Raw genomic sequence first — 22,916 nt, 5'->3', positions numbered from 1 at the left:
GGGAAACTCAGGCGAGGGGCAGAATTACCCTGCAGAGGGCCTCGGATAGGCACAGGCAGCCCAGCCCAAAATGGAGGCACATCTCCGCTTGCCCAGCTAACAGGAGGCTGAGCACCAGGGGCCGGCCTTCTCTCACTGCAAGCAACCCCCAGCAGCTATGGGCTTCAATTGGCCCACGGTTTGTAGGCTGTCCGACGCCTCCCCTACCACTGGCAAAACTGCAGCAGGGATGGGCGGGAAAGCAGTGGGCACCATTTTACGGTGTTGCCCTGCCTGCCATCTGCCCCTGGAGGGTTGGTGAGGGGAGGGGGGGGGGTCGCTAAATTCCAGCCACTATGTGAGGGGCCGTCATGTTTGCTTTTGGAGGCAATGGGCAAAATCTTACTGAAATTTAAACGTGAGCCGAGACCATTCCAGATCCCAATCTCAATGGTGTCTGAAGCCCACCCACCAATGTGACCTACCCAGCATTGGACAATGGCAGGCAACCTCTGTGTTCGTTGTCCAATTAAGGACAATGGGTGGCCTGTGGAGCCTCCACAAGGTGGCCTGTGGCTGTATCTGTAGCTCTCTAATGCCCTCTGCTCCAAAATGAGGGGATCTAAAAAAGCTTCCAATGATTCCCTGGTCTGCCACTGGTCGGCTGTCGCCCGGGACCTACTGGACTTCGGCCTCAGGAAAGTCCTGGCAGCAACACCAATTTGGCCCCAAGTAGACACTGAATTGATCCTATTTGCTGCTGGGTGGGTAGCCGGTGCTGGTTTGACTCTGCTTCCAGCAAGATCGCTCGGAGGCAGGAAGGGGTCAGGTAGATGATCCCACAGGCAAATTTCAGAAATTTCCCACCCTCTCGCCTCCAAAGCTGCCTCTACATGCCTGATAAGATTCTGCCAAAATCCAGCAACTAGTCTGCAAGACCCCATAAAAAAATAAATTAAGTGAATGGCCAGTTAATGTGTTTTTGATGGTGTCATTTGGTTGGGTCAGAATGTTGCCCAGGGCAACCGGAGAAGGCCACACTCCTCTCCAAACGTTGCCAAGGGGTATTTCACATCTTACAAACAGGAGCAAACCTCAGTTTAACATCTGACCTGAAAGATGTCAGGCTAGAATTTCCACAAGGGACCTCTCAGAGATGGACAAGAAATGCTGGCCTTGCCAATGATGCTCACATCCCATGAACAAATAAAGAAGTAGCGGGTCATCAGAAACCCAGGAGAAAGTGCAAACCTTCCGGAGTATGCTCACAGTGATATTCCTTTCCTTTAAGTCCAAAGGATCTTTTATTTTCATTCATTCAAGGGATGTGGGCTTCGCTGGCTGGGCCAGCATTTATTGCCCATCCCTAGTTGCCCTTGAGAAGGCGGTGGTGAGCTGCCTTCTTGAACCACTGCAGTCCATGTGGTGTAGGTACACCCACAGTGCTGTTAGGGAGAGAGTTCTAGGATTTTGACCCAGTGACAGTGAAGGAATGGTGATATATTTCCATGTCAGGATGGTGAGTGACTTGGAGGGGAACTTCCAGATGGTAGCATTCGTGGATTTGCAAGGTGCTGTCGAAGTAGCCTTGGTGAATTCCTGCAGTGCATCTTGTAGATGGTACACACTGCTGCTACTGTGCGCTGGTGGTGGAGGGAGTGAATGTTTGTGGATGTGGTGCCATTCAAGCAGGCAGCTTTGTCCTGGACGATGTTGAGCTTCTTGAGTGTTGTGGGAGCTGCACTCATCCAGGCAAGTGAGGAGTATTCCATCACACTCCTGACTTGTGCCTTGTAGATGGTGGACAGGCTTTGGGGAGTCAAGAGATGAGTTATTTACTGCAGGATTCCAAAACCTCTGACCCGTTCTTGTAGCCACAGTATTTATATAGCTAGTCCAGTTCAGTTTCTAGTCAATGGCAACCCCAAGGATATTGTTGGTGGGGCATTCAAATATGATAATGCCATTGAATGTCAAGGTGAGATGGTTAGATTCTCCCTTGTTGGAGATAGTCATTTCTGAGCACTTGTGTAGCATGAATATTACTTGTCACTTATCAGCCCAAGCCTGAATGTTGCCCAATGTGGGTACAAACTGGTTCAGTATCTCAGGCATATTGAATGGAACTAAATACTGTGCAATCATCAGTGAACTTCCGCACTGCTGACCTTACGAAACGGGGAAGGTCATTGGTGAAGCAGCTGACAATGGTTGGGTCTAGAACACAACCCTGAAGAATTGCTGCAGCACACTGGGTACAGCAAAGTCAAGGGTGCTGCCAACATTGTGGCTATAGTGCTAAAGACTTGAGTTCCAGAACTACCCATGACCCGAGCCAAGCCGCTCCAAACTGTGTACAGCTACAACACTGACATCTATGCGACCATGTGGAAAATTGCTCAGGCATGTCCTGTCCACAAAAGGAAGGATACACCCAATCCAAAAGCAGGGCAAATAATCCATCCAATTACCATCCTATCAGCCTACCATCAATCATCAGCAAAGTGATGGAAGGTGTTGTCAACAGTTCTTTCAAATGGCACTTACCCATTGACAACTTGTCCAGTTTGGGTTTTGCCAGGGCCACTCAGCTCCTTACCTCATTACAGTCTTGACCCAAGCATGGACAAAAGAGCTAAACTCAAGAGGTGAGTTGAGAATAACTGCCCTTGATATCATAGTACCGTTTGACCGAGTGTGACATCAAGAAGACTTAGTGAAACTGAGGCCAACGGGAATCAGAGAGGAAACTCTCCACTGGTTGATGTCACACCTAGCATAAAGCAAAATACTTGTGATTGTTGTAGGATAATCATCTCAGCCCTAGGACATCGCTGTGGGGGTTCCTCAGGGTAGCGTCCGAGGCCCGACCACCTTAGCTGCTTCATCAATGACCTTCCCTCCATCATAAGGTCAGAAGTGGGGATTTTTGCTGATGGTTGCACAGTGTTCAGTACAATTCACAACTCCTCTAAAAATGAAGCAATATGTGTCCATCTGCAGCAAGACCTGGACAACATTCAGGCCTGGGCTGATAAGTAGCCAGTAAAATTTGTGGCACACAAGTGCCAGGCAATGAACATTTCCAACAGGAGAAAATCAACAATCTCCCCTTGACATTCAAGGCATTACCACTGCTGAATCCCCCACCATCAATGGCCTGGGGGTAACCATTGAGAAGAAACTTAATCAGGCCAGTCACATAAATACTTTGTCCACAAGAGCAGGTCACACTGCAGCGGTTCAAGAAGGCAGCTCACCACCACCTTCTTGAGGGAAATTAGGAATGGGCAATAAATGTTGGCCTTGCCAGTGACATCCACATCCCATGGGTGAACTACCAGGTAAGTGCCCTTACAGCACTGCTTGTGGGCCAGGAGTGTTTCAATCCCAACTCAACAAGCTGACCTGTAAACATACTTCCACCTCCACAATCTCCATTCAATTGCACCCCCCATCACCGATTCCCCATCATCAACGCCCAATCTTCCCCAGGATCATCAACCAAACGGTGATCACTGACTCGCCCCCTCCGATCTTTCCATCGCAGCTCCATCACTGCCCCAATCTCCTACCCAACACTGATCTCTCTCCAGCCTCACCTCAGCCTTTGACCCCTGCGATCTGATGCCCCGCCTTCTGACACACACACACACACACACCCCCCCCCACCCCCCACCCCCCACACTCCCAACCGCCCCCCAAACCATACTGTATGAGGCCCCACCTCAGGAATCTCTACAAAACTTACTGCTCCTGGGCTGCAGCCTTTACTGAGGCAGTCACCACCTGCCAAGCAGCCAGGCCTGTCAATCAAACTGGTTCCCAGGCAAGGAATCTGTTCAAAAATCACATGTGCACCCTGGACTCCTGGCTTTCCCACTCTTGCGTTCCAAATCCCCGCCCAGATAAATATTGAGGTCACTAAATTCTTTTCATAAATATCCTGACCTGAATAATAAATACTGAGGCTAGTAAAATAAAACGTTAAACTTTTGGCCCTCCAGCATTTTTAAGAAGTACAGCAACTGTTTCACTAATATAACACAAATGACAGTCATTAAAATATCAAATTTACATTTCAAGCATTTAACACATTAAAAAAAAAATCTCTATGACACTTACTATAAACTTGTTCAACCCTGCCCCTCCGGCATTCCCAATGAAAATTCCTGAACTTGGCTCAAAAAATAATGCCTGTTGTGATCGCTTGAAGGTATTCTGATTATACTCGTCGCAGTGCAAGTACAAAGTGACAAGCTCATCCTCAATGGATAAAGCAAACCGGGTCCATTTGTTAGTCATGGGTGGCACTTCAAACGAGGCAACCTCATGGGAGGTTTGAGAACCCGATTCCGTGTAAAAGAGCACGATCTGTTGGCTGTCGTTCCAAACGGCAGTTAGCTTCACTCCCAAATAAATAATATTCTGGTAGGAATTTGTAATCGCAAACAGCACTCCGCCATCATCACTAGCTGGCTTGATGGTCACAAGGATAGCAAAGTCTCTGTAGAAAGACTGAGGTATCATGGTCTTAGTCAGTCGACCAATGTTTGCACCTGGCCCAAAACTGTACGCCGGAAAGCCTTCATATCCTGTGATGAATGCAACCGATGGTGGTAGGGGGACTCCAATCAGGCCTGTTAGGTCAATGTGATCATTGGATCCTCTCTCTGCAATACAAGATCAAAAAGGTAAATGTTTTTCCTGCCGCTGTTAGTCAATATGAATCCCTTTCCATGGGTATGTTTTCATTAAATATGCACCACTGGGGATTTCCATCCCAGGCCTCTGAAACGTCCACCGGATATACTGCTCATCTCTTGTTGAGGTTACAGGGACCTGATCGGAAGAAATTCTGGGCATTGATCACCTGGAATTTCAATGCTTTCATTTTTAAAGTCAGAGTTTATTAAGCAAAGCAGTTTAAATCATCTCAGATCTGATAGGTTCATTTGCAATGATGGTGTCATAGAAGATGATACTCTGTGGAGAAGCGGGATCTTTTAGCTTCATGGCCTGGGCAGTGACCTGGCGGATCCCATGCACACTGAAGAACCCACACATTTTTAGTCCCATTGGGGGATTCTACACAGGGGAGGGAGGCTAGGGCGCGGGAGGGGTGATCTGTTCTGCTAGAGGTATGGGTAGCAGGGATGAAGAACAGCTTGGGTTTTACCAGGCAGCTCAATTGCACAAAGTGTAGTGCATTACCAGAAATACAGGGGGCAGTATTTAATGCAGACTATGGGAGTCTCACTCGTTGGTCGGAGAGCAGCGGGCCCCCCCCCACACTTCCCAATACCGGGTCCCTCCAGCAGACACTGAGTGCCTGACAATGAGGCCCCCCCACCACCCAGGAGGTGGCAAGCAACCCTGACAGGTATGCCTTTCGGGCTCCCCGCATGGCTAATAATACCGGTGGTGGCGGGATAAGGCCCTTAGGTGGCCTCATAATAATTGCCCACTTAAGGACCTCAATTGGTGGCGGGGTGGGAAGGCAAGAAGCCTTTCTACCCGGATTTAATTGGGGCAGAGGAGGGAAGGCAGTGGGGTCCCCGCCCACCACCCAATTAATTAAATATCCCCCCCCCCGCCAACAAACCCACCTTGTGGAAGGGCATTATATTCCACCCACAAGTCATTCAGGCACTTGCTAATGGTCATTTGCCATATGTGGACAGGGAGGGCTTCTGCTCTCTTCATGTCCAGACAATGAATAACCTTCATTGGAAAGTTAAGCCTGTTGGCACCATGGTTCCCATGACTTGATTTGATTCCCATGATTTGAAGGTGATCCTGTCAGTTGATTTGTAAATGGTCACACAGATTCTTAACTTCTATGCAGTGGCAGATGTATTGTTTGAATATGAATGTTGGAATTGAGACAATCAGAAATGCTTGCAGCAGATTTCTGCCTCTTTGGAGCTGGACACCATGTAGCCCAATTGTAATGTGAAGCACAGAAAACAAAGACTTGTGATACTTATGGATGGTATTCTTCATTTGTGATGCAAAGGCCCCTTTTCACTGAGTACAGTTTCATCACCATTTTTATTTCCTTAAGGGGAGCCAATTTAAAATGTATCTGCAGATATAATATTTGTGAGCAAGTGGCCAATCTATGGAACAGGCAGTGGAAACAGACAATATTGCTTCATTCAAATGCAAATTAGATACACTTTCTTCAGAAAATAATGTTTTGGGATACAATGTGTAAGCGATTTGAGACATGGCGTGTAGTAAATGTAGCCTTCTTGGAAGGAACAGGTGATTTTGGACCTATGGTTCACAGGGCTTTCCACTGCTTGGATTTTCCTAGAGTCATATCTCCGTTAGTTCTAGACTTGTTTATAGAGATTGATTGCCATGATTAGTCAGCAACTCTATCATCATTTTATCATGTAACTGCCAAAATGGAAAAAGGCAAACTGGATAGACCTTAGCCTCCCTTTGTCCAGTCATTCCTATGTTTAAGGCAGCTTGCCTCCATTGACCTTGTTCAGCTCTAGTGCAGGATGGGCATTTAAATTAAAGGATGCTCTTCAGCTACAGCTCAATACCATCTCTGGCCAACACTGTTTTGAGGTTCAGCAAAGGGAATTGTGATTCCTGTTGGGGAAGATGTTTTTCCTCTCCAGAGGGAGGTAAATCTACGCCTATGGATTCTGCACTCTCCAGCTCAACTCATCAACTGAAAAAACACCATCACAGGTCAGTTTGAGTTTCATGTATGGCCCTGGGAGTCCAAAGACTTATCAGTATCATCACACAGAAGCCAATCAGAAGGGCTGATATACAACTGGCCTTGGAGCTCAGAAAGTACGAGGCAGTGTACAGTCAGCTCCTAGAAGCCTACACAATGCTAGATTACCACACCCACCTCCCTCGCTCCCACAAGCATAAAAACAATGCTCTAAGAGGGAGAGGAGAAACATATAACAGGAGTACATTCCTTAAAACCGAGGAAAGGGCAATGATTGAACCCAACACCATTAGCAGTCCATGTGGACAAGATCCTCTCTGCCCATGGGTACCACTGAACCCCAGGGGCTATGTTTAAAGAGCTTGGCCCAATCACTCAGTGTCAATGAATTTTCCTACTATAGTATGTAATGAAACTTTAAATTGGCTTCACAGTTACATATAAAAAAGCCTCACACACTGCATCACACCTCAAAATCAGTCATAACATCTCAAAAATGGGCATTAAATGCACAAAAATCATAACTGACTAAAATAACTAATGTCTGCTCACATGACAAAATGTGTTACATTGCATCTAATAACTTGGACATTTCAATCACAACTCATCATGCCTGGAAAGGTTACTTCATTGGCTGTAAAGATTGCCAGAGGTTGTGAAAAATGTTATTTAAATGTATGTTCTTTCTTCCTTTCTTAAACCTGGTCATGTTTAATATTGCTTCACAAAATCAGATCCCATGTTAACAATGCCCTTGAAGGCTGATCACCCGAACTGGCACTTGTAGCAAGTAAGCAACAATTGCAGGGAGCATGGGCGGGAAAATCAGGGCTCTCCAACCCCGGTAAACACCAAATCCTGCCAGGAGAGCTGAGTACTGAATGAGGAGAAAATTGTAATTACTGGAAGTCTGCAATTTTTAAAAGTAGGAAATGTTGGATATACACATCCGAATAGTTGTAACAAAAGCCTTCGCCACTATGTTAACGTGCTTGTTCTCTGTACAGGTGCAAAAGGACCTGGTGTGCGTTCCCAACAGCACCTGCTTTAATCCCCAAGAACTCTACGTTGAATATTACATAGTTAGCAATGAAATTTTAAAAATGCAAATAAAACGGCCAGAATTCAGACACTTGGCACATGGATTGTTGCTGCTGAGACTTTGTTATTTCTGCACAGCACCAAGCATGGGTTCCTGTGCAGATTGAACACGATTCTGTTAAAAACAGCCCAAGTGCCCACTCATCTGCCATGACCATTGGGTGTCTTACCTGTCAGATTCCTTTGCTGGAGCCAGCCAACGCTCTTAAATTCAGTCATTCCCCCTGCTGGAGTGTTCCTCACAGCTGAGGACTCTTGAACTGAGTGCTCCAGGCGAGGACTCAGAGATTGGGTGGCACCAGCTGATTTGGCCATTGGTGTGAATTGGGTTCCTGGCAGGTGGCCGCTGGTAGGTGACTGGGTGCTCGCAGGAATTGTCGTGCCTGGCGCTGCTGTCGTTTGGTCCAGGCCCCACAGCCTGGACCACCAACTCCACTGTCCATGAGCCCCACTGCTGCACAGCAGCAAACAGACGGAGACAGCAACAATCCCCACAAGCATTGCTTCTTTTTGTTAAACACTGAAAATAAAAAAAAACAGCTCCTAACAATGGTACAAGGCTCTCAGTTATCCCTGGCTTTGTAATTTACTTCCCTGCTGTTCTGCCCAGCTCTTATGTGTCTACAGCTGCTTCGGGTTTAACTTGAGCGTCCGAGCAGCACTGCATTGTGACTCAGTAATTCTGAGCAGTTCAGTACAGTGCCAATGTGCTGTTGCACTTGGCCTAGCTCCATAGGTGCCCGACCAAATAATTCCATCTGCTAAGAAGCTGTACAGCCTGTTGGCTGCCTTGATCTTAAATACAAACAAAAGAAGATCAGCAGTTTCTTTTTCTCTAGAATGCAAGTGCCAATTGCATTGAACTGACTTGTCAGTAAGGAAAAAGATGCAAATAATCTACATGCAGTATTCTCCATTAGTTTCCGTCGCACCTTAACTAAATTGGAGAAAGACACATCTTGTCGTTTCCTGACTGTGTTCCCGCCTGATTTTCCCAGAAGTGGCTTTTGTGGGGTGACAGCAATTCACCTGGCAGCAATAGGAAGCCAGTTAAGCTTATTAAATGGGCAATTAGCAGAAAGTTTCCAAGATTGATGCGAGTGATGCAATTTTGATAGCATCACAAGGGGCTCCCGCTGTGTGTCAGGAGCTCGGCGACTTGGGGGAGGGAGCTGTACAGCAGGAGGATGCAGCATCAAAATAAGATGCAACCTGACCATTTAATGGTACCAATGGCAAGACTGAGAGCCTCCGTAGACATCTATGCCAAGATAGAGCTCTGCAATTTTCCAGAAATATAACAATGGGGCGAATTTTCCGAACGTAGAATTTTTTTTTGCCATCATTTATGGGTCTGTAACCAGCCGTCAGAGCAGCATGCCTTTTGAAATTTTCCAGTGACCAACTAGCAGCACGTCTCCAGGTTCACTGTCCAATTTGGGATGGCGGGCAGGTTGAGGAGGAGGGAGGACCAATCAGCGCACCAGCAGCCTTCACAGTGCCTGGATTGTCAATGAGCTGCCCAGGAGAAAGCCTTAAAAGAGGGCAAAGCGAAATGGCTGCGAGAAAAGGTAGAGGGAACCGGCAGCCATCTCTGCACCCTGAGGACTGTCCATGAGAACAGTGTCCAGGAGCTGCTCTTGCAATGGCAAACCTCTGTCTGTGGATGTCCTCAGGCTTGCCATTGGCACCATTAAACAATCAGATTGCATCTTATTTTCATGTCGTTCCATCCTCCAGACGTGCAGCTCCCTCTGAGTAGCCAAGGTTCTGACACGGCTTGGGGGTCCCCATGATGCTATCAAAATTGCGCATTGCTGAAAAAGGAGACATGCTGTCAAAGCTTTTCGTCTTGCACTCATCAGGACAGACGCAAAAATACCAAATTTCAAAAGGAACACGCGTCTGTTCTGATGAGTACAAGACAACAAGGTTCGACAGCATGTCTCTTTTTTCAGCAAAGCTCAAGCTCTGTACTACCGAGCGAATATTTATCAAAAATTGCACTGCCTTTAGAAATTTACTGTGAATTTCCCATTTAATAAGCTTAACTGGCTTCCTCCACTGCTGCCGGGCAAGTTGCTGTCACCACACAAAAGCTACCTCCAGGAAAATGGAATGAGGCGAGAACACATTGGGGAACCACCAGAACATATTTTTCTGCAAATTTGCCTCCAAACCTATCTTCCACGACCTGGAAAATTTCCTCACAATATTCCACCTGTGTGGAAGGAAGTAAGAATGAACTAGCATTTCTTTAGTGCCTTTCACAACCTCAAGACACCTGAAAGTACTTTTATAACCAATGAAGTACCAATGAATTATAGTGATTATTGTAATGCAGGGAAATGCAGCAGCTAATTTGTGTACAGCAAGCTCTCAGAACAGTAATGCGATAAATGACAGATAATTTGTATCAGTGATGTTTATTGAGAGATATATATTAACTGGGACACCGGGGAGAGCTTCCCTCGCTCTCTTCAAATACTGGCATGGGATTTCTGCATCTATCTGAAATGGGGAATGGGCCTCTCTGAATGTATTACTTTTAGCCAAAAGCGACTGAATGTGTAGATTTTGCTACTTCGAAAATCTAGTTTTTTACAATTAAGCCTTTGTCCTTGTTTAAGCAGTCTTTACGCCTTTAGAATGTCTCCAACACATTCACACAACAGCCCTGAGCCTACTCTTTACAACACTGTGTAAAGTAAACACGTCCAAGTTGGAATTTAAGAAGAAAAATAGTTTGACCCTCTTTTTTCCCCTAAGAGTTTCAGGAGCTCTCCCCAGTGTTGTCAGTGGAATGTGCGTGGTTGGTTAGCCTCCTTTCCCTGTTTAGGTTTCTCATTCCAAACACATCTTCCTTTGAAAAGTGCAGAAAAAGATTAAGAAATAAATCTTTGTAACATTGTGTTCTTTTGTGTCGCCCACAGGAAGTACTGACCAGACAATTAAAACAGAAGAGGCCAAATAAAAGGCATTACTTTTCATAAATCACAGACGAATATAATGCTTGAGCGACACAATGAACTACAGTAACCCCAGTAACTACAGGACTGCTCAGGAGTATGTAGAACATAGATCAATTGCTCACTCTCCATGTTCCCCACACATTTAGTCAGATTATATCCTACTGTGTGATCACGGGACTATGGATTTTACTAGCTTGTTAAATGGCAGAGGCAGGGATCAGCTGCCTGTCATGCTGTGGAATAATTGACTATACTTCCAGGCAATGGTGCTAGTCTCACTTAAAGTTATTCGTTTGTTGGCGCAAAAGGCATGTTGGTCTCTCAATTGAAAACACAAAATGCTGGAAACACTCAGCAGGTCAGAAATTATCTGTAGGGGGTGGAAGGCGAGGCTAAGTTTCATTTTCATCAGCATCCAGGAACAATGGAACTTAAGTCGGATTCTGCATGGAATGGGTCGGAGCTCGAGTCGGTTACTGAGCAAACAAAACAGAGCAATGGAAAGGCTAAATGAGCAGGGTAAATGAGGCAGTCGTAAACCATCAAGAGAGCATATATGAACAAGGAGCAGGAGTAGGCCATTCAGCCCCTCAAGCCTGCTCCACCATTTAATAAGATCATGGCTGACCTGAGAGTAACCTGAAATCTGCATACCGCCTACCACCAATCACCCCCTTGCTTACCATGAATCCATCCACCTCTGCCTTAAAAACATTCAAAGACTCTGCTTCCACCACCTTTTCAGGAAGAGAGTTCCAAAGACTCACAACCCACTGAGTGAAATGATTTCGCCTCATCTCTGTTTTAAATGGACGACCCCTTATTTTTAAACAGTGACCCCTAGTTCTAGATTCTCGCACAAGAGGAAACATCCTCTCCACATCCACCCTGTCAAGACCCCTCAGGATCTTATATTTTTCAATCAAGTCACCTCTTACTCTTCTAAACCCCAGTGGATACAAGCCTAACCTGTCCAACCTTTCCTCATAAGACAACACCCCCCCCATTCCAGGTATTAGTCTGGTAAACCTTCTCTGAACTGCTTCCAATGCATTTACATCCTTCCTTAAATAAGGTGACCAGTACTGTACAGAGTACTCCAAATGTGGTCTCACTAGTACCCTGTACAACTGAAGCATAACTTCCCTACTTTTGTATTCAACTCCCCTCGCAATAAATGATAACATTCTACAAACTTTCCTAATTACTTGCTGCACCTGCATACTAGCCTTTTGTGATTCATGCACTAGGACACGCAGATCCCTCTGCAGCTCAGAGCTCTGCAATCTCTCACCATTTAGATAATATGCTTCTCTTTTATTCTTCCTCCCAAAATGGACAATTTCAGATTTTCCCACATTATACTTCATCTGCCAGGTCTTTGGCCACTCACTTAACCTATCTATATCTTTTTGTAGCCTCCTTATGTCCTCTTCACAACTTACTTTCCAACCTACCTTTGTGTCATCAGCAAATTTAGCAACCATCCCTTCAATCCCTTCATCCAAGTCATTTATATAAATTGTAAACAGTTGAGGTCTCAGCACTGATCCCTGTGGCACACCACTCGTTACATCTTGCCAACCTGAAAAAGACCGATCTTTGCCTATTCTCTGCTTCCTATTAGCCAGCTAATCTTCTAACCATACCAATATGTTACCCCCAGTACCATGAGCTTTAATTTTCCGCGATAACCTTTGACATGGCACTTTATCAAATCAAATGCCTTCTGAAAGAGCAGAATTTCTTCAGGGTTTCTCCAGTGCTCCTGGAGAGAAATAGAAAATGGGAGGAGCACTCAGCAGGTTAGGCAGATGTGTTGTGGAGAGATGAATTAAAGGTTGACATTTCAGGTCAATGACCCTTCTTCAGATCCCTGTATGTTTTTCTCTCTCAAGAATTTTCTACGTGGGCACTCCAGATAGGCCAGCAACAAAGCATGGAGCAGAGACCCGTTTGACGGGATCAATGTTCATTTTCTTAGCCTACATATACTACTAGTGCCATCTTCTCATGTGCCAGATATGAACATTTACATTTAAACGCAACAATGTTGATGGTGTGACATTATAACAACTTAGGTAGCACAGAGTGCATTAGAAAATTTAATCTTGCACTGAAATGGATAGACGAGCAATTGCATTATTAACAAATCTCAATGGGCAGGGGTGATTATCTTAAAGGGCACCTGGCTCCTTAAGTAGTTGCAAGCATTACAATCGTAGAACAACAGCCAACCGTCAACACCATCACCTGTCCCCACTAGCAGTCACAAGCTCCCAAATTCAGGTAACAATACTATCAGAACCTCCTCTTACAATGAGTGAATGAAATCAACAATAGTCCACACCAATTACCTTGGGTGGTGATGGGGTGGGGAGAGTGGGGAGAGTTGGGGGTGGGGGGGGTTCCCAATCCACTACATTTAAGTGACAATGCCGTCGATCCCAAAAGTAATTCCTAAGCAACTTTGTGTTAAACCTGACCCACAACATCCAATATCTACTGTTACTTAATTTGTTCACGGGATGTGGGCGTCGCTAGCATTTATTGCCCATCCCTAATTGCCCTCGAGAAGGGTGCTATGCATATGTAATTTCATGCCTCATATGTTTTAGGAACATAGCTTTTGATTTGGGGATTGAAATTGTTAAATGTAAGATAAATAAAAACTCTCGTTTGAGAAGCTAGAGTAAGTGCAATTGAAAGGGTGGCCTCTGTTTATTTAATAAGATGAGAGTAGGAAGTACGAAAGCCATAAGCAATGGGTGGCCTCTTTCTGAGTCTTGGTGGAGAGAGAATGGGTGGGGTTTTCTGGCCCCACCACCGGCAGGATCTTTCAGTCCCACTGAGGTCAATGGGCTTTTGGCTGACTTGCTGCATCTGCTGTGGCCGGACCCACCACACTGGAGCTGGAAAATCCTGGCCAATGTCTACAGCTGTCTCCATAAGGGGTTCAAATTATTCAGATGTGGGAGAATTTTTAGTTTGTCGGACGGACGTGCGCCCGACCTGACCGAGTGTAAAATGACGCGCGATGACATCGGGCGAGTGTCCCGACGTCTTAGCGCACTCGCACGATATTCCCAACAATTAAAAGGCCCATTACGGCCATTAAAAACAGGGTGGATGAGGTTTCCGACATCAAATAAAAATGTTTTACATTTCATTTATAACATGTCCCTGCTTATGTGACAGAGTCACATGAGGGGACATGTTTCATAACATTTTTAAACTCTACTTTTGATATTTTAAACTGGTCATCTCCCTGAGGCAGCTCTGTACCTCAGGGAGATTTTCTAGCATGCACCTGCGCGCATGCGTGAAGTTCATGCTTGCCCTCCATTCCACCCCCCCCTCACACAGGCAGCGCTGAGCGCTGCTGCTCACATGTCACGCTGGACGGGCCTTAATTGGCCCATCAGCGTGAATTCCCAATCCGCCCCGATTGTGGGCGTCAGTTGGCTTCCCGACAAGCCCCGCCGAGCCTGCCTGACGAGGGAAAAATCCTCCCCATGGTTTCCCAGATCAAACATTGGTTTGGAAGCAACTAGTAAGCAAGGAAAGGTCTTGAAGTATCCATAAACTTTTCAAATTAAAGGACAGGTTTAAAGTTGGTGATAATCAGTTTAAATTTCTGTCTGGGACATCCCGCAGATATCATGCTGCCATGGGGATAAAATTGCAGGGATATTTTTTTCTTTGGTTTTGGGTTTTTATCTGTGCGCTTTCTCACAGAAACAGACAGTTGGGGGTTTAGGTCAATCTGGAAGCCGCTTTGAGACAAGCAGAGGGAGAACCTGCCGGAAGCTGTAGACCAGTAGCAGAAGGCCATCAGAAACCCAAGGGTTGGATTTTAGGGTTTTTGGCGGGGTGACGGAGGCAGAACATAAAATGAGTGGTCCTTTTGCTCCCGCCCCCGCCGTCTCAGCTCGGGAAATCAATCACCAGATGGCCAATTAGCAGCCGTCTGGTGGGAAGTTGGCAAAGGGGGACCCCACGCCCAACTGGACTTCTAGGCAGGGCATCAGGTGGGAGAGGGGTTATGCTGTGAACAGGAAGTCCGTCACAGACCCTAATTTAAAGGCCCCCTACCCTTTCAACCTAACGTTAGGCTCAAAGCAGTGAATAAATGAAGTCAAAAAAACATTTAAATGCGGCCCCCTTCACCAGCAGACTCTACATGCAGCCATGGGAAGCCTTTTCTTCCTTGTGCCACCTCCTCATACCTGGCGTGAAGCACTCCCAAACCTTTTCCCATCCGATGCCTGAAAAATTCAGGGGGCAACGAAAAATTGCATACAGGTGATCATTTAACAGGCTCAATAGCTTGTTAGCTGGTTATTTCAAAACGGTGGGCAGACTTCTGATTTCCACGGCTGTTCACCTTCCATAATATCGGAGACTGGCATGGTGACTTCAGGTTGCTGGCCTGACGTCATCACACTGTATTCATGTGAGTGCGGGGTGCAGCCCACCAATTTGTGGCTGTAAAATTCAGCCCCCAGGGTGTGTTCTGATTTGGAGTCACTAAGCAAGAATGCAGTGAAGCCCATGTTTGAGCTGAGAAGTCCATAATCGTGAGGTGCTTGAGAAGAGTTGGAAGATTGCCTAGCGGAAGGACCCCAAGGAATCTCATACCACAAAGAATAGCAGGAAAACGGAGGAGAATCAAAGTGAATTCCTGAGAGCTGTGGCACAACTTGATTCTATCCAAGGAGAAGTGAAAGAACCCTCAAGATCCTGTAAGGTAAAGGCATGCTGACCAAAAGATTCTGCCCTAGGAGTTTGGTAGAAGGAGAAAGCAACTCAGCATCAATGGTGTAGACCACCTCATCAACAGGCTGTTCTGACTTAGGGTCTACAAGTCAAGTACCAACCCATTACTTTCCTTGAACTATCAGCCTATCTATCCTTACATTCCCAGCACTGCTTGACAGAGAGAAAATAGGAGCTGTGGACAAGGTCTGAAGTTCTTAAAGTACATTTAAAGCATCACATTTCAACCACAGAAGAGGTATCGGTTAACAACTCCTGCAATAAATGAAAACGAACGATGCTGAAAGATCTTAGCTACAATGTGTTTTTTTAAAACTCACTGTAATCGGATTACTGTAACTCTCTCTACACTGCAACTCAAACAGTAATTCTGAGCCAGAAGTAATTAAGTTTTCTACTACATTAATACTCTGCACACCAAGAGAATAATCCAGCCAGCTGCATCCCATCAGTTCAATACTCCTATGATTTGCAAGTTTTTGGACCCGTAGAAGGGACAGTCCAGGTTACTTCTCTGTCAAGTTATTTCCCCGAAATATTGAGACTAATGTATTTCTTTTAAAGTCTTCTTGCTCCTTCTGAGAAGATGTCTCAGAAACATGACACCTTGGCAGTCAGTCTGAGCTCCCAGTACTTTTTGCCCCCTTTGAAATGAAGAGGTGGATGTGGGAGCTGGGTGGGTGGGGGGAGCAGGCAGTGATGAGTCAAGGATAGTTGAGAATTCTCCTGTTTCTGTGAGATACTCTTGTAACCAATGGGGTTGATTGGAAGTTTATTTTTTTTGCTTGGCAGATTTTAAAAGAGAAAAATATCAGGGGAGAAAATGGTTTTGTGCAGCCAGGAGTTGTTATGATCCAGAATGGTTTGCCAGAACGCCTCCTGATGCAAATTCTATGGTTATATGATCACTTTAAAAAAAACTAGCTCCAACTGTTTACACGCATTCAGGAATAAAGGCGCTGACAATCCTTACCCCAGAGCCGGTCTCAACACATTTCCAGCAAGTTCTGAGTTTCTCCCCAGTTCTCTACCATTACAAATCAAAATACAAACATTCAGCAGATCAGATTCACTGATCTGGAACACTGGACAGGATTTTATCATTGGGGTCGGGAGGGTCTGAACAGCGGCCGGAAATGTGTGTGCGCAACACGCACGGCTGGCTGGCGAAGCACCCCCTCGATCATATGGGTGGCAGCTCATGAATAAGCCTCTGCTGGGTCTGCCGTCTGTGCAGGATGTTCCACCAGCCCCGAGAGCAATCAGAGGGCTGGCAGCTCAGCAGCCTCCGCAGTGCCACCAGGAGCCGTGGCCACTGCTGAGGAAGGTAGGGGCACTGCCGCCTACGCCAGGCAGGCCGAAGAAACTTTACAAAAGTGTTCAAATTGTCCTGATGGCGGGGTAAACCCGTCTGAGCAATTCACCAGGGCCATGGTGGCCGCCTTCCCTGCCCAGACCCCCCTCTTTGCATGAAAAAATCTCCCCTCCTGGGCTGCCGCTGGGAGGCCAACCATATTCAGCTGTCAGCCTCTCCACCTGGTGGGATGTCGATGAAAAATGCCGATAGCCTGGTAAAAATGGCCACGAAGAGGGCCTTCGAACGTTTAAATTTGCTTCCCACCACCTTGTGACAGGAAGCCTGTCGGTAGCCAGCCAGTCCCGCTGTTGGTAAAACGCCCCAACAGCGGGACAATGTCAGGGAGCCGATTAGACCCGGCCAGCCCACTGTGACCCTGCTTCCTGGCAGTCGCTACAATTCTCCCCATTAACTCGATTACACTCTCCACAGATGTTGCCTGACCGGCTAAACATTTTCAGCATTTTCTGTTTTTATTTTCAGGTTTCCATCATCCGTGATATTTTACTTTGGTTCTGTACAATAACATCTGTCTCTGGTCTGTTTTTGGACCCCAAGCTTGAGTTGAGATTTTCCACAGCTTCTCTCTGTTTCTTTTTCCATCCTACATGTCCAAATTATAAATGCCCGTAAACTGTTAGAAAGCTTCCCCAGTTGGCTGTGGTCACAATGAATGTTTTTGGTGCCTAGCAACTGATTGCGATGCAGCTTCCTTTGAGTTCTTGAAAGTTGGCTGGAAGGTCGATTATATCAGAGGAGGTCATCAAGAAAAACATTAGGAGAGGTAGGGGGGCTCTTCATCAGTATCATCAGCAGAGCTCTAAAGATTACACCACAGCTTTCCCTCCTCCTGTTGCCCTCTGTACATCAAGAAATCAATTCACAAACATTAGGGATGGGCATTGCTCAAATCACAGGTCAGGTTGACCTTCCTACACATCTCTGCCAGCCATTCTCCTTGTTTTGGATTTCCAGCATCCGCAGTAGCTTTTAGCTTTTTGTTTTTATTCTCCTTGGTGTCCTAGTCAATATTTATCCCTTAACTAACATCTCTGAAAAAAACAATGATCTGTTCATTGTCACAGGCACAGACACAAGCTAACATTCTGTTTGTTTGGTTAAGAGGCGTATGGTTGAAATATGCAACTCTGTAAATAAATGCATAGTGTGTAAAGATTGGTTTCAGTTCTATCCTTCACCAACTGGCTTTTTAGAATAGAACAGTAGCAAAGAATGTTTGCCTAAAGGTGAAGGTCTGAAGCTAAGAAAAAAAAATTCAGATAGAAAACTACAATCCTAGTGCCTATTGTGAAAAATAGCACAGAACAAGTGAAAATTGTCAGGGTATAATTACCCTACGACGTTTTTAAGAGTCTGAACCATATGACCAGTGAAAGAATAAAGTGGATATGTGGGCACAGGCTACATCCCTACCAAACAAGAAACAAGCTATGGCTTTATCAGTAATATAAAAACAAAAAACTGTTGAAGGGTCATGAGGACTCGAAACATCAACTCTTTTCTTCTCCGCCGATGCTGCCAGACCTGCTGAGTTTTTCCAGGTAATTCTGTTTTTGTTATGGCTTTGTCATTGTCATTTCCAACCAGAAGTAAGAGCTAAAGTATTTTGTGGGTCAAGTGCCCATTAGTTGGAGAGTGATGAAGGTTAGTCCTTCTATTGAGAGTTCTTGGCTAAATTTATTTTTAAAAATGCCAATGAGGCATGGTCAGACTTTGATAGACTTTGAAAAATGGATAGTTATTCCAACAACAACGAATTATGTTTATATAGCACCTTTAATGAAATGTCCCAAGACGCTTCACAGGAGCATTATAAAACAAAGTATGACACCAAGCCACATAAGGAGATTTGATGACCAAAGCTTGACCAAAACCTATGTAGGTTTTAAGGAACAAAGAAGAAAGCAAGTTAGAGCGGGGGCAAGGTGTCAGGAGGGAATTACAGAGCTTGGGGCCTAGGCAACTGAGGGCACAGCCACCAATGGTGAAGCAATCATGATTTTAAAAAATATTTGTTCATGGGATGTGGGCATCGGTGGCTAGGCCAGCATTTATTGCCCATCCCTAATTGCCCTTGTTCAGAGGGCATTTTTTTTTTAAAGAGTCAACCATGTTGCTGTGGGTCTGGAGTCACATGCAGGCCAAACCAGGGAAGGATGACAGAATCCCTTCCCTAAAGGACATTAGCAAACAAGGTGGGTTTTTACAACAATTGACAATGATTTCCATAGTCATCATCAGACTTTTAATTCCAGGTTTTTATTGAATTCAAAGTGTTACCATGGTGGGATTTGAACCCTGATCCCTGAAGCATTACTCTGGGTCTCTAGAATGCTAGTCCAGTGGCAATACCACTATACCACCACCCCAACCATTGGGAATACACAGGAGGCCAGAATTAGAGAAGTGCAGATATCTCGGAGGACTATGGGTTGGAGGAGATTACTGAGATAAGGAGGAGCAAGGCCATGGAGGGATTTGAAAACAAGAATGAGAATTTTAAAATCAAGATGCTGCTTGAGTGGGACTCACTGCAGGTCAGCAAGCACAGTGGTGAAATGGGAATAAGTTAAGACACAGGCAGAAGGGCTTTGGATGTTTATGGAGGGTAGAATGTGAGAGACCAGCCAGGAATGTGTTGGAATAATTGATCTAGAGGTAACAAAGTCATGAGTGAGGGTTTCAGCAGCAGATGAGCTGAGACAAGGGTGAAGACAAGCGATGTTACAGAGCTGGAAACTGGATCAAATGTGACAGCAGGATTACAAACAAACCGCCTTATCGGACTATTACAAGGGAAAGGGATGGAGTTGGTAGTTAGGAAATGGCGTTTGCAGCGGAGACCAAAAACAACGGTTTCAGTCTTCCCAATATTTAATTGGAGGATATTTCTGCTCATCCAGTATTGGAGTCCGATAACTTAGCAACAGTGGAGGAATCGAGAGGGTGGTGGTGAGGTAGAGCTGCGAGTCGTCAATGTCTATGTGAAAACTAATGCCGTGCCTTTGGCTGGTGTCACCAAGGGGTAGCATGTAGATCAGCAATAGGAGGGGGTCAAGTACTGATCCCTGCGGGACACCAGAGTATTGGTGTGAGAGCAGGAAGAGAAGCCATTGAAAGTGATTCACTGGCTACAATTAGCTAGAGGAGGAGGTGGAGACTGTGGTGTTGTGGTACTGCCACTGGGCTAGTAATCCAGAGGCATAGGCCAATTCTCTGGGGACATGGGTTCAAATCCCACAACAGCAGCTAGTAAAATTGAAACTTAATTAATAAGCTGGAATAAAGAGTATCAGTAATGGTGATCATGAAACTATCAGATTGTTGTAAGAGTCCATCTGGTTCACCAATGCCCTTTAGTGAAAGAAATCTACCATCCTGACCTGGTTTGGCTGATATGCAACTTCAGATACACAACAATATGCTTGACTCTTAAACTGTCCTCTGAAATGACCTAGCAAGCCAAACTACTACATACCAGATGGACTGCAGAACAAAAAAAAGAATGGAACCACATGTGAACAGCCCCATCCAGCTAGGCAACAGAGGAGAGGTGGAGGATGCTATGGTCAACCATGTCAAAGGGTGAGGAGGGAAAGTTTACCTTTGTCACTGTCACATAGGATGTCATTTGTAACTTTGATAAGAGCCATTTCGGTTCTGTGGCAGGGCAGAAACATGATTGGTTGGATTCAGGAAAAATGGGAGCAGATTTGGGAGGCAACAACACGCCCAAGGACTTTGGAGAGGAAGAGGTTGGAGATGAGATGGTAGTTTTCAGGGACGGAGGGTCAAGGGTTGTTTTTTTTTAGGGCAGGAGTGATGACAGCAGATTTGAAGGAGAGAGGGACAATACCCTAAGTGAGAGAACCATTTACAATAATCAGCTAAGAGGTAGCACTGCACAATTTGAGAAAAGTCTAGAACAGATAAGATTAGAACAGAATTTATAATTGGGAGTCAGGCTTGTCTGTTTTTAATTAAATTGGTTTAGATATTAAGTAGAGTAGGTCTGGAATAGCTTTAAATTCTCTATTTAGAGAGCGATACATCCAACCTGATTAATCATGCTAGATTATCACAGAAAATGATGTTATATCTAATGAAGGGGCAGATCAATTGTGAAGCTTGATGGGTTGGTTGAATTAGTTAGACACTGAGACTCGACCAGATGCCAGTTTTAATCTGTTGCAGGGTTAAGTACTATGATGAAACATTCTAAAGTATCTATGTTTTAAGGGTAAACAAAGCATTTAAAACTTAAATCTGGAATAATACATACTTAAGTTCCTATCCTTAGGTGACCCAAAGAATATGAAACTAATCACTTTTAGCAATGCTTCACAAACTAATCTTCCTAAAGGGTATTGTATTTTTGATGAGTGAGAGCAGCAAATGTTGTCCTTTAGCTTAAGAAGCTAAGAAAATATAGAGGGTTATTAAAAGTACCTTAGCTGCTGAAACACTGACTCTTGTGCAGGCAGTGGATATAGGATTCTAGGAGTCAAAAATTTTAAGTGAGATTCTGTACAGGGAGCAGAAGATAGCATACCCATTAAACTTTGTGTAGACAATTATTTCTTGCGGGATAATGTACACTCTAGGAAAGTGTGAGTGAGAAATGGTTAGAGATTGACCTTGCTGGCTTGAAACGAAATTTAGAGAGGAAGGGAGTCTCTAAATTTAAAATGGTGGATGCAAGTCATCAACTGTCAGATTGTTTTACAAAAAGAAGTGCATGCACGAAGAAATTGTTAGAGGTCCTGGAGGAGAAGCATCTAGCAATGTAATGCTTTGTACAAAATGTGAAGTTTTTTTGATTTAATTTGTTTTGAAATATTGGTTGTGCATATGAACTCCAATTTTTATTTAAGAGAAAGAATGGAAACTTAATTGTACATTAATTGTGTGCAGGTGGTGGGTATTAACTGGGCATTCACTTCGGACCCTCATAAGCAGACATAGGTTAAAACTGCGGTAACGAAAACAGAAAATGCTGGAAAAACTCAGCAGCTCTAACAGCACCTGTGGAGAGAAAGACAGAGTTAACGTTCCGAGTCCGGATGAAAGGTACTCTGAAAAAGAGTCATACGGTCTCGAAACATTAACTCTGTTTTTCTCTCCACAGGTGCGGTTAGACCTGCTAAGTTTTTCCAGCAATTTCAGTTTTTGTTTCAGATTTCCAGCATCCGCAGTATTTTGCTTTTATCGAAAACTGTGGTAGTTTGGTTAGGTGACACACACTACTAATGCATGACTCTGTAAATAAATAAAGGTGTGCAAACATTGGCTGCAGTGTTATCCTTCACCAAATGGCTTTCTGAATTAGAATATTGTTGACTGACAAGTTGCAAAGGTCCAGCACCCCAACCCTAGACACTGTGTAATCGGTATGGTTCCCACCCAGACCCATTACTGTATAACTGGAATGGTCCCGCCGCGCCCCACCCCAGTCACTCTGTAATTGGAACTGTTACTGCCCCACCCCCGTGAATGTGTAATCAAAATGGTTCCTGCACCCCCCGCTTCAGTCTGTAAACAGGAGGGTTCCTGCACCACTCCTCGTCACTCTGTAATCTGAAAGGTTCCTGCCCCCATCGTCACTCTATAATCTGAATGGTTCCTGCCCCACTCATCGCTCTGTAAACGGAATGGTTCCTGCCCCAACCTCGTCCCTCTGTAATCGGAATAGTTCCTGCACCCCTCCCCATGCCCGTCACTCTGTAATCGGAATGGTTCCTGCCCCACCCCCGTCACTCTGTAATCAGAATGGTTCCTGCCCCCTCCCACGCCCGTCACTCTGTAATCGGAATGGTTCCTGCCCCCCACCACGCTCGTCACTCTGTAATCGGAATGATTCCTGCCCCCACCACGCCCGTCACTCTGTAATCGAAATGATTCCTGCCCCCACCCAAGCCCGTCACTCTGTAATCGGAATGGTTCCTGCCCAAGCCCACGCCCGTCACTCTGTAATCGGAATGATTCCTGCCCCCACCCAAGC

General features: G+C 45.3%; 1 protein-coding gene across 6 annotated transcripts in view; it reads right to left on the bottom strand.

Annotated features, from left to right (window-relative positions):
* The window catches only part of col15a1b (collagen, type XV, alpha 1b), a 371,940-nt gene that overhangs the window by 224,938 nt on the left and 124,086 nt on the right, over positions 1 to 22,916 (bottom strand). For 2 of the 6 annotated variants that reach the window (XM_078540161.1, XM_078540162.1), the window contains exons 1-2: positions 7,957 to 8,391; positions 4,105 to 4,652 (exon numbers count right to left, since the gene is read on the bottom strand). In XM_078540161.1, coding sequence (XP_078396287.1) covers positions 4,105 to 4,652; positions 7,957 to 8,287 — 879 coding nt within the window. In that variant the 5' untranslated portion in view covers positions 8,288 to 8,391. Of the gene's footprint in view, positions 1 to 4,104; positions 4,653 to 7,956; positions 8,392 to 22,916 lie in introns of those variants that run through there. The other 4 variants (XM_078540160.1, XM_078540164.1, XM_078540165.1 and 1 more) reach the window with 2 other exon arrangements.

The sequence above is a fragment of the Cetorhinus maximus genome, chromosome 4 (genome assembly GCF_964194155.1).
Source record: "Cetorhinus maximus chromosome 4, sCetMax3.hap1.1, whole genome shotgun sequence".
In the NCBI taxonomy this organism is placed as follows: Eukaryota; Metazoa; Chordata; class Chondrichthyes; order Lamniformes; family Cetorhinidae; genus Cetorhinus; species Cetorhinus maximus.
This window is presented reverse-complemented; position numbering and strand designations above follow the sequence as displayed.